The 17,183-nt window shown below is 26.6% G+C and overlaps 2 protein-coding genes across 2 annotated transcripts; both read right to left on the bottom strand.

Moving 5' to 3' along the window:
• Window positions 1–4,636: 4,636 nt before the first annotated feature.
• OCT59_012293 (uncharacterized protein) lies at window positions 4,637–6,268 on the bottom strand (the record flags this gene model as incomplete). Its single annotated transcript, XM_066134356.1, has 4 exons — window positions 4,637–4,656; window positions 4,752–4,808; window positions 4,882–5,728; window positions 5,813–6,268. 4 exons carry the CDS (start codon window positions 6,266–6,268, stop codon window positions 4,637–4,639), a joined length of 1,380 nt encoding a protein of 459 aa, XP_065989627.1.
• An 8,085-nt stretch (window positions 6,269–14,353) lies between these two features.
• On the bottom strand, window positions 14,354–14,909 carry OCT59_012292 (uncharacterized protein; the record flags this gene model as incomplete). Its single annotated transcript, XM_025323984.1, has 2 exons — window positions 14,354–14,531; window positions 14,731–14,909. 2 exons carry the CDS (start codon window positions 14,907–14,909, stop codon window positions 14,354–14,356), a joined length of 357 nt encoding a protein of 118 aa, XP_025188558.1.
• Window positions 14,910–17,183: the final 2,274 nt, after the last annotated feature.

Genomic DNA, 17,183 nt, shown 5'->3' with positions numbered 1-17,183 from the left:
TGAAAAAGGGTAATGAGAAGTAATAGGAAACAAAAAGGAGAAATAGGACATGATGAGAGATGAAAAGGAGTGATGGGAGGTAAAAAGGAGTGATGGAAGACGAAAAGAAGTGATGCGAGAATGAAGAGGAGGGAGAGGAGTGATGGGAGACGAAAAGAAGTGATGAGAAGATGAAGAGGAGTGATGGGAAGATGAAGAGGAATAATGTGAGACGATAAGGAGTGATGAGAGACGAAAAGAAGTGATGGGAGACGAAAAGAAGTGATGGAAGACGAAAAGGAGCGAAAAGAAGTGATAGGAAGATGAAGAGGAGTTGATGGAAGACGAAAAGGAGTGATGAGAGACAAAAGGAAATGATGGGAAGTAAACAGGAGAGAAAAAAAGATAATAGAAAATGAAAAGTTTTAATAGAAAATAATGGGAGACGAAAGGAGAAGTAATACAAGAAATAAAAAAATGATTATGATAGGAGATTGGGTAATGATAGGAAACCAAGTAAAAAATAAAACCATAAAGTAAAAAAAAAATTGAAGTTAGTAAGGAACGAAATATAAGATAGAAACGAAATAAAAAATAAATAAATAAAAAATAAAAAAAACATACCTTTATTAATTGTAGAACCGAAAGAACTAATATATCTAAAAAAAAATGAAATAAAATTATTGAAAACCGAAATATGAAACAGAAACAAAAAGAAACGAAACGTAAAGTGAAAAACAACTGAACCTTAATTGCAGAACCGGAAGGACTAAAGGACCTAAAAATAATGAAATAGTGTAGTAAGAAAGTGCAAGCAGAATGTAAGTTAGAAATAAAAATAAAAGAAAAGAAAAATACCTCGCGATCATGTGGCCAATCTGGCCAATCAAAAATATTAAATCTGTCACGTGATCGAGGACACAGGCGACAATCACCCAGGCGACATCGCGGTTAGCAATTTCCTTTTATTTATTATAATAGGTTGTCATGATTCAAAACTAAAGGGTGAGTGCTTATCTATTTTTATGATGTTAAATAAACTAATAATTTTTTAAATAATAGATGATGATGATGTTGATAACTAATTCAAAATTTTATACCTAAATATTGTTTTTTATTTATTTATGGTAAGAAATGATGATTTTTTTATAAATGTATTATATATGTAATATTATAAATGAAAAATTTATTTTATGACTTCATAATTACTATTTTTATTCCTTACTTTGGTTCTATTGTTCTAGTTATTCTAGTTTCTATTTCTACGAGTCATGTTTAAAATAATAAAATATCTAAGAAATATCTTTTAAGATAATTTTCAGAGAGAATTGACATAACAATAGTTTTATTGCAGACTTATTAAGAACAAAAAAATTAGATTTATTTTATTTTATCAAATATTCTTTGAACGTTCGATTACCAAATGCAACTAAGAATTAAGTACATCTGATGTTTTTGCACAGTAATGATTTTATACAATAAATATATTTCATTATCAAAGAATTATAAATTATATGGTATTTTTCTGTACTGTAACTCATTTATTCAAGAAGTCACGTTTAATATAAGTAAAAACTGAACACGCTTTTTTTTATATTTTCGTTTTTGTTAGTTGCATTATGATGAAAATTTTTTAAAAGACTGGAACGATAATTGAAGACCTTTTTTAGATATAAAAATAAATTGGATTGTATTTTAAATTTCTGTAACATTTAAAAATCCATATGACAAGCTTTTTTTCCTGTATAATGTTAAAAGTTTATTATAGTGGTATTGTTCTCTTTTAATTATAGAAATCGTTAAACCCCCGAAGAAAGAAAAATTTCTAAAATAATAACAAATTAAAGTATCTGTAATACTGCACTGTATAAGTTTATTTCAAAAAGGTTAGTGTAAAAGTGGTATGACTTTAGTACGTAATTTGATGGGTTTACATCATTTATTTTTTTTTCTCTTTTTCTAATGAAATTTGTAAAAACTTATTATTTTGTATCCCATTTTGTTAAAATAAACAGGGATAAAATACATACTTGTTATTCCATGGGTATCAATGAATAACTGAAATATTCACCGATGCCTTGGGGGCCCCCGAAGGGCGAAGGGAGGGGAGCATTGGTGTATATGGAGTAGAGGTCAGCATTGACCACTATTTTACAACCCGGCCCGGCCCGCACTTGGAAATTAACATAAAGTGCCCGGCCCGGACCGGACCCGGACTTTTATTATATTATTTTGTTGTAAAAACAAAAAAAATTGGCCAACTTAATTTTGGCCAGTTTAATTTCGGCCGGAATTAAGACGATTTTGGCCAGAATTACGAAAATCCGGGTTTAACGAAAATTCATGTGCCGGCCCGGACCCGGCCCAGGTGAATTTTGAAGAAAATTTGCCGGCTTAAACCCGGAGCCGGGTCCGGGCCGGGTTAGGGTTTCCGGGTTCCGTGTCCCGTTTGCAGACCTCTAATATGGAGTATTTATTAGATACCGGAATAACAGGTTTAGCTCATTGTGTATGGCGTATACACCGATGGATTTTATACTTTTTTATACTTTTTATATACCGGTGGAATAATTTACAAAAAAATCCATCGGTGTATACATAGTACCGATGGGATAATATATAAGTTTATTTCGTGTGATAGTTAAAATTATTTTTATTCAACATACATTCATTATTTATTAATTTATTCAAGAGTAAAAATTTCCATTCTATAGCTTTTTAATTATGTGAAACATATTTAATTCTTGAGAAATTTTAGTAAAAATAAAGAAGCTTTATACATGTAGTATTGCGAATAATAATTTACGTAAAAATGTATAAAATTATTGTATATTATTAATACATAAAATATTTTATGTTGTCAAGTGAAGGTTTATTATTTTTCTAAATTATTTAAATACTCGCCTTTTCTAATTTTTAATTTATTATAAAAATTAAGTAATACACAGTAGATATTATTTACTTTTTACTATAATACTAGGAAACGGTAACCGTTGATGCATCCAAAGCGTCATAAATCACATGCTCATAAATTTAAACTATAAACTATAAAATGTAAGAAATCAACAACACAACGATCAAAAATTCAGTGTTATTTATGAAATCAATTGTTTTATTTTTTTATTTTTTATTTATTTTTATTTTCAATTAAAAAACATAAAAAACGTGTAAAAATTATAAGAAATTAAAAAATTTATTTGTTATTTTTTGAATGCCCTATAAAAAAAGAAAATTCGGAATTTGTCCTGAAAAGTATGGAAAATGTCCGGAAATTTCCGTGCGTCCGGAAAACATTCGGAAATGGTCATGTTTTGGAACATTTAATTTTAAATCAGGGGACATAAACAAAAAGTGTTATATACGTAAACAAATTTAAGGTACACCTGATCCTAAGACTTTATTGGTCATACACGTGTGCGGACAGACAACACATGCATGGTTTGGAGTAGAATAATGGAAGTGTCCTACGCATACGCTTCGGACAATAAGAATTTTAACTATTTTATTTCAAAATTCGACTTTTTTTATGATATTGTTACATGAGATCAGACTCAGAATTTGTTACTATTTTACGTATTTATAAAGAAAATTCTTTTATAATAATTTTTAGCATCAAAAGATTAAATAATATTTTATTGTTAGTGATAGTGTTATTGGATATTCAAAAAATGATTTGATAAATTTGCAAAAATATTTACTGTAAAATGATATTAAAAATTAGAAAATTTGTATTGTAAAAAAGTATAAAGTATATCATATATCATTTTGAAAATAAAATAAGGATTAAATTTTACTATAGAGAGAGCTTTTAATTAATATAAAAAGAAACTATTATGAGTAAAAACCTAAAGTAATTCTGTTTCCTTGTCATTTATGAAATTGTAATGTACTTGCATTACGCCTTCATATATGTTAATTTAAAGAAAATTATGTACTAAAAGAAAAGGTCGTAAAAAATTTTTGAAGAATTTTAAAAAACGATCTTTTGAATTTATTTTGCACTTGCAAGTTATCGTTGTTTATTTTAGTTAATTTAGAAAATATTAATACATTATTAGCTTATAATATAACATCCTGTATTTATAGATAAAAGCTGTGATTCTTTCTAATACAGAATTAGTTTTAATTATTATTATAGTGATTATATTATACTTTTAGTATATCCATATTTAAATTAGAAACTGAAAGTTATTTATTAGTACGTTGAGATCTAAAAAAAAATACTGCTCTTATTTTAACATCATGTAAAAGTTTTAATTGATGGTAATATGCTAAGCTAATAGGGAATGAAAAGAAATGTGAATATTTTGGTTGGGATGACATTATTGAAAAAATGATGAAATGTTAAATTGTATATCGTGAAGTACTAATTGATAAAATGAAAAAAATGACAATAATTGGAAATTATCAATGTATTTTATTATTGTGATTTTTCGTATTAAAAAATTTTAGGTCATATGACTTGATTGCTCATTTTTAGGCAATTCGTGAAGTCACATGTTGAATTTGCTTATTTATATTAATAAAAACCTTGTGTAGAGCTATTATAAAAATTTTGACTTTTCTTATTACCTATATATATTGCTTGGTGTCCTGGTTGCAGCTAGTAATTTATAATAAAAAATATATATATAAAAATAATGAAAATATAAATTATTTAGTTATCACTATTTCCGTCTATTAATAAAAATTAGTAATAAAACATTAATAATACGTTTTTTATTTTACATCATGAAATTAATATCATAAATATACTAGTGGATTATATTTACCTTTTAACTTTGATGTGTTAGGAATCTCAAGGTCAATTAATTGAGAATCTTGACAACCTATTATAATAAATAAAATTAGTTATTATCTTAATTATTTATAAAAATTAAATAATAATACAAAATGCAGTACCTTTATTATCTTCTTCATTAAGATATGTAGTAGTAATAAAAGATGAATTAATGGGTTTTGACAAATTTTTAAATGTAAATGCTCTACTAGTATAAATGGCATCAGGCTTCTTTTCATATGAGGTTGAAATATTTGGTATTTCTTTATCAGCTTCTTCAAATATAGCTTTAACTTCTTCTCCTTTATATCCATATTTTTCATTATCTTTATGACCATTCAAACAATCTAATATTTTATATAATTCATTGGCTGTTGGCCTTTGATTTGGATTAGCATTCATACATCTATGAGCTAATTTCTTATAAATTTCGGGAGTTCCTTTTCCAAATTCTGGTCTGAGTCCATTACATATTTTTAATGCTAAACTAATGTCATGTTTTCTTTTATGAAAAGGAGGTTTTCCAGATGATAATTCAGTCATAACTACACCAAAACTATAAATGTCAGAAGATAATGTATATGGTTCTCTATTTAAAACTTCTGGAGCAATATATGGCAATACACCATATATTTTATTATCTAAGTTTTGTTCATTTAATTGTCCGGATAATCCAAAATCTGATATATAAGAAGCTCCACTAATATTTAATATATTTCCACTATGAAAATCTCTATGAAAATATCCTAATTCATGTAAATTTTTAAGATCCATTGCTGAAAAGTATAAATATCTAATTTTGGTGACCCATAAAATTTTGTTAAAATCACTTGAAAGAACATTTCTCAAATTTCCATCTTTTGCATATTCCATAACCATCATAAATTCTTCAGTTTCTGGATCTTTAGTTATTCCATAAAATTTTAAAGAATTATTTTGTAAACAATTTAATTTCCAATGTGTTTTAAGCTATTATACAAATTAAAATAAATTAAATTAATCTTAATAATAGTTATTAAAATTATAAATAAGTACATATGATAAAAAAAATACCTCGTTTAAAAAATCAGCTGACATATTCTTTGATCCATTTAGCCTTTTCAAAGCAACTTGCATGGATTTAGGTTTTATTTTTATCCAATTTTCATCATCTTGTTTAGTGTATTTTGCTATACCATCAATCCAAGTTGCAGAATACACTTTTGCAAATCCACCTTCACCTATTTGTTTCATATCTTTAAATTTATCAAATGGAACCCATTCAAGAAATGATGGATAACACTCTCCACCTACATTATAAATCGTATCCTTGATAAAATTATCAATATCATCATTTCCACTAGTCCATCCTTCAATTATGCAACGAGGAACACATTCTTTACACCAAAACTTTTTATCATCTAGGTCATAACAATTTTCATGATCAATTTTTGATGAATTTGGATCTTTGTCGGAAATATTTAATTCATTAAATTCAGATACTACATTATTTTTAATATTAACACTCATTTTTGAATTTTATAAGCATGTTTCAAATTTATGAAAAAGAATTTACGTTCGCAAAAAAAAAAATGGCGTTTTATATTTAACTAAATTTGGATATTCAATAAAGATAAAAAAGGAATTATTTCGTCATTGTAGGATCGACAATTTTAATATAGATCATCACAGCGAATTTTAATAACTAAACGGCCTAAACGCTATAAAGAGTTTGTTTTACATTTTATTATTATTCTATAATTAAAAATTTTATTTTTCTTGTTAATTTTATTGATAAATGAAATATAACCTTTTAAAAGTCTATCAATTAAAAAATTATATTATGCGATAATTTACTCATTGTTTAACTTAGTTAACAAAATTTTGTGAAACATTTTCATTAAACTAGTAAATGGAGTAAACAGTATCCGAACCAGTGAAAACTACTAATACATTTTGGGGAATCATTTTTGCAAATTAATTATCCCTTAAATGGGTTTTGGGCTAATTTACCCAGCTTTTATATTTATAAACATATTGTAGAATTTTTTTTTAAATATAAATTAATGAAAAATGTATATATATATTTATACTTTCTTAAACTCGATGAGAGAAAAAAGGTGAAAGAGAAGCTTTTTCTTTTTTTCAAAAAATATCAACTGATGTAGTACTTTTTTTATTAAAAATAATTGAAAAATAGATTATAGCATAACTAAGGACGAAAAAAGGAATAAGGTAAGAGCTGTGGGTTATAATAAGGGTTAGGGATTAGGATACATTAGTGAAATTTACTAATAATGTTATTTTCCTAAGACCTGGATTTGACTTTGGATCCAGTATGGAAGGGTGTGGGTGGGAATAACGTTAGTAAGATATTTACTTTTTTTTCTTATAGTAGTATCTTTCTAGACGCGAATTTTGACTTTGAACATTAACAGTGCGTGTGGGAATTATGGCTTTGGAACGTTAGTAATACCTTTACTAATATTCCTTTTTTTTCTTGTAGGTATCTTTCTGGATGCAGATTTGACTTTAGACTTGACTATTATACATTAGCAGAATTTGCAGTTAAATTTTGTTATAATGGTCTCAATTTGTAATTTTTATTTATTAAAGTGAAAATCAGAAAAATCTAAAATCTAAGAAATATACTAATGTTTCTTTTTTTAGTTTTGTAGGTTCTAGCTTCTCTAAAGAATACTTTTGATGGTAAGTTGGTTTTTTTGAGAGAAGCTTCTCCATTTACCCACAAAAATGTATTCATACTTCTTTTTATTTTGTTGCAGGTATTAGTTTCTCCAGAAGGTGCTTTCAATGGTAAATTACCTTTTTTGAAAATGGAGTTCATCACTAGTGCTTTAAGAAATGTACTAATGTTTCTTTTATTTTTTGTTGAGCTTTGATTTTTAGGTGATGGTGGGTGGTAATCAGGCCAATAGGAATTTCTGTTTAAAAAAGAGGGGGGGGGGGGGGGGGGGGGGGGGGAAGGGGTTAAAAATAATTTATAAATTTTTTTTAAAATTTTTTTTTACTATTGAATTTTGAAAATATGAGGAAGGAAAAAGTAAAAAAAAGAAATCTAAAAATTAGATTTCCATGGTTGGGGAATATTATATAAAAACATTTTTTTTAATATGTATAGTATGAAACCAAATTTTTGGGGGGAGGAAGAGGGATTTAAAAAAATTGATAAAATTTTGTGTCTATTTAAATTTAAAAATTTTGGGGATTTTGTTAAACAGTACATTTTTATAGGGTTTGGATACGATTCTTGGATAATGGATGAGTTTTGAATTGATTCAAAACTTTTTTTCTATAACTGATGTGACTTAAAAATTTCATGTATTTTTATTGTTTTTATAATTAATATAAATTTGTACTATTAAATAAACTGAATAAAATAATATCAATAATGATATTAATAACAAAACATCTTGATTTTGCAATAAACATTGTATTGTTGTAACGTTGGTATTACATCAAAGGGTCTGATGTTCAATGTATTTTTATGGTGAACATCTAGAGGTTAACATCACTTCCGTAACTTGCTGATGGTTGTATTTTTGATATTGTCGTGATTTTACAGTCCTTTATAAAGATTTTAATTAAGTATAAAATTTAAATCTTTTTAATAAAAAGAATGAATTTTTAAATATTTATGACTATTGTTAAGGTTATATTTTATTTTTATTTTATTGAAATATAACTATGTGAGTGAAAAATGAGTTGTTTATTAATGAAATGGATTTTTTTCGTCTATTTTATTTGAAAAACTAAGTTTTGAGAGCGTAGATTTTAACTTAACATATTATATATATTATTACAACACAATTTTGGGCAATAAAATTATGAAAATCTTTTTGTTAAGGCTTGTTAACGCAAAGTAATCAAATCCGCCGATATGAAGTGTCTCTACGGTATATTTTTCAACATCATCATACAAAGAAGAATTGATTATTTATTTTTAAATCAGAAAATAAAAATTTATTTATTTATTATTTTACATTACAATTTACGTGACTATAGCAAATTGCAGACCAAGTAATTTTTGTTTTTTTATTATCATTTGTAAAAGGCATAAAATCCTTCGCTTCGTATTGGACAATAAACATTATTTAGCTTATTCCAATAATTGTGAATATTCTATTGATTTTATTAAGAATTTGGTCAATATTTCCTTTAAATGTTTCTTATTTAAAACCTACTAGTATCAATTTATTGTGAATGCAGGAATGAATGTAACCAAATACTTGGTTTTGTCCGATTATTAGTTCGGAGTTCTTAAGATTCGTCTCACCCAACAGATCTTCTTTAATCTGCTTGGCAGTTGTTTCTCGTAGTAAATGATCTTTGTTTCGAAAGTAGACCTCAAAAGAATTTTTGCTGAGTCTTCATTCAGTAAGATACGCACGTTACGATGCATGCATGACCTATGGACCAGATGCTCTTCTTCTCCACACCCACAGAGCAGGACGTAGCACAATTCATTGATAAATTCCTAAAGATACTAATCTTCAATCTATCCCTCATTTGATATGGCTTTCCTACTTGTTCTTGTTCTTTGTCTACATTTTCGATGAGTATGTCAAGTTCTATACCTAAAGAATTGTACGAAACCTGTATTGTTGCTGTAGAATTTTTTTAAAGAAAAATTTGTATTAAATTTTGGTATTGCACCATTCGGAACAGGGCTTCACCCATAATCAACGTTAGCGGTGTTAAAAGAATATTGAATCATAGATATGATTAACATTTACCGCGGTATTTGAGTTTAATAAAATATTTCTGTAATCCCTTTTCTGGCATACTAGGTTAAAGACTAAAGGAACGTGAGGAAATAAAATGTGAAACTGAAAAACGCAATTAGTTTTTACAAGCTAGAGACGCAAATAGTATTGTGTAAATCCAAAGCAAACCGTAAGCTTTCATACATAATAATGCACATAATATTTTTGTAGGCGGTATACACGGAGAATTAACAAGTACCAGGTACTCTTCTTTTTTCTTTTCTTTTTTTTTGTGTCTTTGTTCATCACATTATTTATGTTTGGTTGATTAAGTTACTAATACATTAAAAAAAAAATCTTTTTTTATTTAATTTCTTTACAAGAAAAAATTTGCTTTTTCGTTCAGATAGGTGATGCGGTACTGCGGTTAACACCGAATTTTCGTATTTTTTTAATTTCTTTTACTAAAAAAATTTTTTTTGTCTTTTCAGATCCAGTTCAGCGTCACGGTACTATGGTAAGCGCCAAAATTCATTTCTTTTCGATCTGTAAATTATTTTATATAATTTCTTTTACTAATTATTTTTTTTCGTCTTTTTTAGGTCCAGTCGTCCAGAATGGGTTCAGTGAGGCGCTGTGGTACTATGGTAAGCGCTGAATTTTTTTTTTGCATCGTTAATTTCTTTCACTAGAAATTTTTTTTGCCTTTCTAGGTTCAGATAGAGTTTGCGAGCTGTTGCATTACAATGTAAGAATTAAATATTGTATTTTTTTTTCGGTTTGTTATTTTTTTTTTATTTAATTTCTTTTACTAAAAAATTTTTTTATCGTCAAAAAATACAGTGTGGTCTTTATTAAAAATGTTTATATAGAAAAGACGCATAAAGTTAAGTAGTCTGGTTCTATTCAAACTAAAACTATTTAAAATTGGATTGACAAAAAAAAAATCCTTTACTAGTGATTCTTACTGAAAAGAAGATTCTTTTATATAAATTTGACTTTATTTTTAATGGTAGTTGTGATGGATTTGAAATTAATTCATTTAAGAATAAATTTTAAGGTCAAGTAGCTAGTTTAATGATCAATTATCTGACAAAGTCTTTAATGGTTATAGTTGAAAATAATGTTTCAATTGACGTACTTGATTTTCGATGGTATAAATCATCTGGTAACTTTATCATCTCATTTGAAAATAATGAAATTATATTAGTACCAGTTTTAATTTTGGTTAGGATTCATTATATATTGGAAGTTCGAAATTTTATGTATTTAAAATTGTTATGACGATTATGAAACATTTTATTGTAACTACAAATCAAAATATGGGGCGGATTTGATTCACTCGATGATAGACAATTATATGAAGCTTCCATTAAATTATCTCATGCTTTGTAAGTTATTTATAAATTTCATAAATAAATTTTATAAAAATTACAAATTTCAATTATTTTAATATATTTTTTTCAAAATTCTAATGCTATTTATCCAAAGTACTAAAATGATGATATTTTTTTATTTTATCCCATGTTTACTTATGATTTTCATAAATTTTAACATACAGCATGTAGTGAGGCATAGCGAACATGCTCATATCACCTTGCCGATCATTTTCCGATCACATAATTCCGGATTTTAAAAACTTGTTGAAAAGTCACAAATAATTTTAAAATAATGTGGCAAAAAAATAATGGAAATCCAAGCTAAGTACTAAATTGTCATATAATTTTAATTACGTGATTATTAGTATAATTTTTTTATATTGCTATAACACATTTTTCGTATGTGATAATTCAGTCATTTTTGCGGATCATCAGACAAAAATTGATGAATATTCATGGGCGAAACTTGAAACTTTGCACAAATATTCAAATATTCTCTGTCTTATATACAATATATATTAAAAATAAAACAGTGATACAATCCATTAAACATATTTTTTATTAGTAAGGTATTTAACGAATAATTTTGCAAAATGAATAAATAAATATAAAATAAACCAGTGCCACAAAATTAAATAAATACCACGAAATTACATAAATTAATGCCACGAAATTAAGTAAATTGATGCCATGAAACTAAATAAATCGCAAAATTTAATAAATAATACCATAAAACATATGCTAACAATTCATAAAAATTTTAAAACAATAATAAAAGTTAAAAAGTTGCTACTAAGAAAAGTCACTCAATAACAATCCAATTCTAATAAAATTTAATATAAAACAAATTATAACCAAATTTAAGTCTTTTTTGCAAATTTTGAGCATATATTATTATGTAAAAATTTCCAATAATGGCATTTATATTATGTGATATATTTGAATAAATGATCGACAAATGATTGGCAAATGATCGGTAAAATTGTGATAAAATAGGAATGTACGCTATGCTCATGTGATTGTCATTAAATATAAAAAATCATTGATCCTATATAATAAAATAGAATTTCGGTGCTTAAATTTCTTGAGAACTTTTCAACTCGAAGCCCTTGCCGGTTTTAAGAATGCATTAAACTAATTTAAATTATTCATTGAATTTTTTAACGTCCCAATCAAGTTATTAGTTTATTGTCCTACCAAAATTAGCAGGTACCCAGTGCATCATGTGATACACAATTCAAATGAAAGGTCACACGATTTGGCTAGATTTACGTAGAGAAAGAAAATATTTCCTTTTAAGCATCTTCTGTGTATAATAATAAACATACAAAGGCGTTTCGGCGAAACGCCGTTTCATTTGTCCTATAAACATAAATATTTGAATATACGGTTGTCCCGACTATTAACTTTTTATCCTTTATTTGCAAAATGAAAACTCAAAGCGTTAAATTTTATTTTCTAAACGTAAAATTGAACATATCTCTCTGTACAATTTTTATGTTTCATTTTGTTCTTGCTGATAATAACACTATCGAATATAACAAATACTATTGGCTTATTGATGCCTTCATTGCTTGTGATGAATTGTTCCTTGTGTTCTTTTTTCTTAAATCGGATATTAGAAACAATATTTCGACACATTGGTTTTTACATGGAACAACTGTATTTATTGATTGTGTTAAAACGCAACAGATCTAGGCCTAGGTTTGGCTTCAATTTATAGAGGTGTAATGTCCTTTATTTTATGGATGATTTCATCGGTTATAACTAAATATTCAGGAGTAGGGAATGAAATTTCGCACATACAATTGAATATTTTATCAATCACAGCGATTGTTTTGAATCTTTCTAGACAATATGTTGCAGGTCTTGGTGGCATCTATTTCTTTTTAGGTCTCATTAAAGTTATTATCAATTTTTTTTGAATTGATTGATATAATTCCGATTGGTTTTCATTTCCAAATCATATTTACTATTTGTGAAGGGGCTTTACTTTATCGTAATAATTCAGTTTCAACTTTAAATACTATCATATTGGTAGTGTGCGTTTTTCAAAGCTTTTTTTTTATTGCGAATCTTTTCACAAATTTCACATATGAAAAAATCAAATGGAAAATTAATTTCACATTTTCTTGGGTTGGTTCCTTTTTGTTTAGTATTCCCATACTATGTTATATTTTTGATACTATAACGGTTATTATTTGTATGATTGTTATACAACTTATTCCTTTTTTAACAACCTTAATAGTTCTAGGCATTTTAGCACATATATTTTCATGTATGAATTCCGGGCAGAATTTTTTATGGATTTCATATTTTATCATTTCCTTCATTTTTGCTATTTACACTTGTCCTTATTTATTCAAATATATGCTTATTTGGATTAAAATTACAGAATTATACATACCATTTGATTGCATAGAAGTTGGTCTTTTTTCCATCTGCTTCAAGCATTCTTCATATCAGTAGAGGTTGAATAATTTTTTTCTAGTCAGGTAGGAAATCAGGCTTACTCTTTCCGAAACTCCATCTGTCTATGAATAGAATTCCGATAAAAGAAAATATATTAAATAAACTCACGTTTTCTAATATGTTAAACCGATAAGAATTAGACTAGTAAAACAGTAAAACTTGGCAGTTAATTATTCTGTTAACTAACCTGACCTAAAAGATCAATGTCACTGCTTATTATAAAGTTAAAATAATTATGTATAATATGTATAATGTCGTAATGGCTTTGTCTTAAAAATATAATTTATTAAAAAATAGAGAATATTTTTGTAGGCTTTAAAGTAAAGTCAACAATATAATTAAATACAATCAGCTATTGTAGGACCCCGAGCTATATAAATATAGAGGTAAGGTGCAGAAAAAAAAATTACTATTAGCTCTACGCATTTATTCAGGGCCGGAATTATGATAATTCCAGTCAGCGTCTAAAAAAGGAAATAAATTCCGGCCCGGCATTATCTAAAAAAGGAAAAATCTACGCAATCCTTTATCCTACCTATTTATGTATAGCTCGGGGTCCTGCTATTGTAATGAGTATAAAAATAAAAATTTTACTAATTTTATATATTGAAAATGGTTTTATATACTTATATTATTATTTTGATAATTCATATCTAATAATTGGAAAAATTATTTTCGTATAATATAACGAAGTAACTAATGACTATACATTTTTATGCGTTTATCTAAATCTACATATATCTTATGTATTCTATGTATTTACTAAATTACTAATTACTTTATTTCCCCAAAATTTAATATCGTTAATACCTAACCTAAATACCCCCTCTTTGCTATTTTCTACCATATTATGTTATAATAGTTTTGATTTTTTTTTTGTTGTTTTTTATTTCCTAGTTTTCCCCCATCACTATTATCTTCCCTATTCTTTTTCCTTTTTAGCTCTTTGTAATTCCCATTTGTCTTTCTAACTCATTACATCTCTTGCTTGTTCCATATTTGTTGAAGTTTTCTTATGTAAACATCGAATATTTCCTTTAGGTAGTTCCTTTGATTTTCAGTTTACATGTTCGCCACCATTTCTCGTTGATTAAACCTCTTGTTGCTTCTCTGAGTATATTTTCATTTTGCATCACTGGCGATTCTAATGTTGCTGTATCAAACAATCTTCCTTTAAATAGCATTGTATCTTCGTTGTTATTAACGTTATTTTGACTGACACTTCAACACTTTGTCAACGCTATCTTCAAACATTTTATATTCTGTATCATTGCATCATTTTTACTACACATCCATATATGCTGAACAACGCGAACACTTGTTGTCAAGTATACGTCTGTATACCCCATACTTTACGTTTCCATAAGACTACATATGTCGGTAAAATCTTCAAAAAATTTTTAATCTGAAGCACCTCACTCCTGCATCTTCTCCGTTCGTAACGTTCTTGGATGTCGTAACTTCATTGTTAATTAATTCAAATGATGCATTCCAATCTATTGTAACATTACTTCCTATCGAATCTAAAAAACAATCTTTAACATAATCTAATAACATAAGATCAATTTTAGTACTATTATTTCTTTGAACCATGTTCTAAAAGCTCCTTCTATCGGAATATAATTCCACCTCAAATTATATTTGTCATCCAATATGTTATTCACGTTAATCTCTACTTCCATAATTGTTTGTTTATAACTCATTAATTCTCTTTTATCACTGGCACCTTGATTTCATGCATCGTTTTTTGCAAATCCCTTTTGTCATCCTTAACTAACATATTTATATTCTTTAATTCTAAAATTGTATTTATGAAATTAAAATATATATATAATTTGTTATCTAACTCTCTACGTACACTTCCTATTTTACTATATTCATATAACCATTCGATAATTCCTAGATCTATATACTTTTCCAAACCACCTTTTGTAATGAATTTATTATCATAAAATCTATTGCGAGGTATCCATTCTAATACTTTATAATGACCAATTGCTGATAGTTGGGTTTCTTGAATATATTTGTCAATATTATCATTGCCACTAATCAAATTTTTATAATTTTGTTGAAAATGTTTTGGATTACAGATTAATCGATTAATTAATTAAGACTGTTAATCGATTAAAATTATCAACCATAATTCTGGTCAAATTATCTAATGCGGCACAGAGCTGTGAATTTTGGTCACGTGTTCTCCGAACATGGACGAATTTGTATTAATTTTTTAATGATAATAATAATAAATAAGACTTTCCTATAACTAAATGTATGATCAAAAACAATTTGGTGCAATCTGCGGTCAAAAAAAAAAAAAAATTTTTTAATATTTTTAATATTAATCGATTATTAATCGGTTAAGGTTTTTTTGGTCGGTTCCAACCTCTAGTTTTACACCATTTATAATCAGTGGTATTCTTCACAAACCCATAAGTCATTCATAGTTCAATAGATAAACTTAGAAACCTTTATTAAATGATTAATAAAAATGTTGCTACTCAAACAGCAGAAAAGCTGAATGTTACCTTGGAAAGAATTTTTTTTTTCGATTTTACGCGTGTTATGAGGCCGCAGTGGCTTAATTGATTATTTAATATCAAGTTTTTATAGATATAGTTAGTTTTTTTATATTATTGCTCTTGTAGTTAGACATTTATAGATTTATTTTACATTTACTGTTTGATCAAAGTCTATTGGGCACAACAAATTGTTCATTGTACAAGTTGATCAAACGTCCCATTGGAATTTTACGTTAATAATAAATATCCTCAGGATTGGGGAGGGAGAAGGGTAAGTTTTTTTGGAGTTGGTGAGGCAGTAACAAAAATTGTATTGCACCCGTAACCTCAAAACTTTAACGTACAGTACAGTACAGTAATACACAATCGACAAAATCGACAAAAATAATACTCTACGACGCTACGTCAAATTAATTCCCATAAAATTTATTATGTATTTGCATGATATATAATCAAATACATAATTTTCATAATAATCGATAAAAAATTTTTATTGTAAATTATTTGGTGTATCAAAATTCTTTTCTATAACAGTTAAGGTACTAGTATAAATCTCCTTATTACTCTTTATAATAAATAAATTCTACGCACGCTTATTCAATTAGAATCAGTTTAGGCATGAAAAAATTAACATTCTCAGGCAACAAAGTGCGATTGTTTACATCAGAATCTTACTTTACAAACATATCATAAATTGAAAATAACAACTTTTAGTATATAAAAATTTTCAATTTAAAACTTTTAAGCTATTTCTTCGACTTTATCAATTTAAGAAGTTGTCATTTGAAATCGTGCAATTAAATAAGGTGTGTAGTAAACTTTAAAAGTCAAAGCTATCCTCATAAATTTATGAAATTATATACAGATTACATTCTGAAAAATTCTTCGCTCTTTGTAGATTATCATTATTATAAGGATAATTTGCAAGAAACTAATCTATTTGTGACTTTCCTAATAAGGTTAATTTTTCAAGTTTATTTTTTAAATCAAATGCAAATCATAAAGAAAATGATTACTAATAAGATATTAGGACATAAAAGATACAATATCATAATTAAATTTATTCCATTAATTTTACAGATACAATATTGAAATATTATATATAAGAAATCATTTTTTTTAAGTTATTACGATGAATTATATTTACATAGAGAATTTAGAAACAAATTTAAAGTAAAGCGATTAGTATGATTCATATTTGATGCAATGCATCGGTCATAATTCATCAAAGAATTATCGTAAGGATAATACATTAAAATACTAAAATATTATCGCAGCTAGATTATAGTATTCATGATAATACAGTAACAAATTATGTTAATTAGTATGTTAAATAAAATTCTTAATT

Source organism: Rhizophagus irregularis, chromosome 2, assembly GCF_026210795.1.
Source record: "Rhizophagus irregularis chromosome 2, complete sequence".
NCBI classification, from domain to species: Eukaryota; Fungi; Glomeromycota; class Glomeromycetes; order Glomerales; family Glomeraceae; genus Rhizophagus; species Rhizophagus irregularis.
This window is presented reverse-complemented; position numbering and strand designations above follow the sequence as displayed.